Here is a 2,634-nt window from a genome sequence, read left to right as displayed (position 1 = left end):
GGGGGGCAAATTGTAACAAATGAAATCATGACATCCGATTTTATGCTGCGTTATTATACATGATAGAACCGATTTTAGGATACAATCGTAAAACTTAAATAAAATTGCACATATACACGTTGAAACATTGGCTGGCTGTGTGTTATGTAACTAAATACATACTAGCATTTACATTTTTTATTTCTCAAATGTTCAAACGTGCTCTTGTTCTTTATTCGTACGTGGCTATTCGCCATTTTCCATATATTGAACGTTACTTCAAGGTCGTGCTATTTTTTACCTTTAAAAAATCTCTTCGATAAATATAAAAATAATATTGATTTTCAGGAACATCTGAATTTGGGACTGGGATCGAGAAGGTATCTTGATTGTAAGCTGTGTTGATTTGTGTAAGTCAAAGGAAAATGCGCTCATAGAAACACAGAAAACGAACTAGAAAAGTCACAAGTTAAATCTTGTAGTCGGAGTTATCGTCATCATTGGCACAAAAAGGATTATTTACAGGTGGGCTTGTTGGACTCATCCAATAACACAATTGTACAGCTCATTAGAAGAAACGTACATTTATTATTGTTTTCATTTGTCCTGAACACAGTGAAATAAAGGGGATATCCTCTTTATGCATTGTTCTTACTTAATTCTATTTATGATAGTTTACCTCGGATTTGGAATAGAATTTTTTCAGTCAAAGACGTCAAAGTCAAATTCTTTGGAGGGTGGTGAGGTTTTGCGCCAAGAAGAGGCTTCTTGTCATCTTTGCTGCTGAGGTAAAGAATTGACGGGATTAATCAAGTGTCACATTTTCGGCGTCTAGTTTTCTATTTATTTTTAGACAAATAAACCCAGATCTGACCCTTAAAAAAACACAACTGTGAGATATCGCCAACTTAAAGAACTACACGTGTGAAATTGACACCCTTTAGATTTTGCATACCTTTTATCATATCAATGTTCTTTAAGCGTGGCCTCTCAAATTTTGATATAATGTTTCTTGTACATCACACCAGGACCGGTTGGTGTCGAGAGAACCGTTCAAATATCTACGACAAACCAATCCAATTCAAAGAAAATTGAGCAGTTGAGGTTGATAACTGAGGTTGACGCTTGTTGGTCCTTCCACAATATTTGAAAACGAACGATTTTGGGGCATAACCCCCCCCCCCCCCAAAAAAAAAACAACAAAAAAAACAAACAAAAAAAACAACAACAAACAAAAAAACAAAACAAAAACCAACATAACTTCATTTTTCATGCAGATTTTCCTTTCTGTTTACTTAATCTGAAACTTTTAAAGGCAAGCACACTTCGTATTTGTGTGTAATGCTTCGACATCCGCCGCAACGTTAACTTTGGGCTGCTGCTGATCGGCCATATTGTGTGTCCGCTACGTCCTTAAAGAGTTAAAGGTAATAGTGCTTCCTCCGTCCATTCGCTGCAGCACAGTTCAGTGGGTAAATCAACAATATGTCTTGGTACGGCATCGTGACCGTCAGTAATAAAACATTCAAGAGGATAAACGTATTGAAGTGTTTATTTGCCAATATATCAAGTTAAAAATGTTTGACTAAAATTGCTTATTAAAAAAAGTGTGCTAAATGCATACATCATCAAAGCGAGAGAAAAATGTGGTGCGTCCAAATATAATGTAATATTTAATAAGAACTATTTGATAAGGACTATTAATTTTACAAAGGATAATTTTGAGTCAAGGCAAAGAGGCTTTTTGAATTAAACAATTTAACAACAACCACAAGTCTCTCATGAGTTCGGAAACAGTTCACTTTACTTGACCATAGATTTCTTTTTCAGGGCCAGTATTCATAGTGAGGCATCGTGGTAAAAATTAGATCGAAGAAACCGATATCAGATATCATGTACATTTCTGTGTGGATTTTAGTGACAAACTTTGGCCAAAGTCACAAAAAAGTAAATTTGCAAATTTCCAAGGACTCTCAAGCTTTTGAAGTCCCCAAACGTTGCCGCTCACCTCCTTCAATGGCAAATATCTGTACTTCTATTCAAAATTATAAGGTAATTTTTCATCAAAATCAAGACAAACTGAGTAGCTTTAAGATGACACCAACGACCGAATAGGCTCAAAAGTTGACGAGCGCCTGATTCAACCACGTCGTGATACATTAAGTGTCTGCCATTATTGACCATAAAAGAGGATGTTGCTGCATTTGTATCGGCCCCAAACATACACAATCGGGGGGGGGGGGAGAATTCATTGGCTTAAACTGTTCATATCAGCGAATCTGGTGGAAAACAACCCAAGGAGTTTACAGTAGTTCTAAACTCCTTGAAGCAACCCCATGTCATACGGAAGATAGTTTGGAAAATATGACTCGTTTCTTACTGGTGAGAGGAATTGGGTGATGTCAAGCCCTGTCCAGAGGGGTTTGGCAGACGCCTCGGGAAGAACAAGAGTGGTATTGAGACGGAGATAGTGACAAACCCCAGGACAAGATAGCCCAGCCACCAGGCACCAATCCAACGAGGGTGCTTTGGGTCCAGCTCAGTCTCTGAATGGAGGAATGAAATAATGAATGAATCAGCAAATGAAGGAAGATTGGAAGATAGGAAGGAAGGAAGGAAGGAAGGAAGGAAGGAAGGAAGGAAGGAAGGAAGGAG

General features: G+C 37.7%; 1 protein-coding gene across 1 annotated transcript in view; it reads right to left on the bottom strand.

Moving 5' to 3' along the window:
- Positions 1-2,634, bottom strand: part of LOC101863306 (solute carrier organic anion transporter family member 2A1) — a gene marked incomplete at its 3' end in the record, with an annotated part of 19,116 nt that overhangs the window by 3,020 nt on the left and 13,462 nt on the right. Inside the window, 2 exon segments of the mRNA XM_013089316.2 lie at positions 666-762; positions 2,360-2,525. Coding sequence (XP_012944770.1) covers positions 666-762; positions 2,360-2,525 — 263 coding nt within the window.

The sequence above is a fragment of the Aplysia californica genome, unplaced genomic scaffold (genome assembly GCF_000002075.1).
Source record: "Aplysia californica isolate F4 #8 unplaced genomic scaffold, AplCal3.0 scaffold00924, whole genome shotgun sequence".
Classification (NCBI taxonomy): domain Eukaryota; kingdom Metazoa; phylum Mollusca; class Gastropoda; order Aplysiida; family Aplysiidae; genus Aplysia; species Aplysia californica.
Note: the sequence above shows the minus strand (reverse complement) of the source record. Positions and strands in the feature narration are given on the sequence as shown.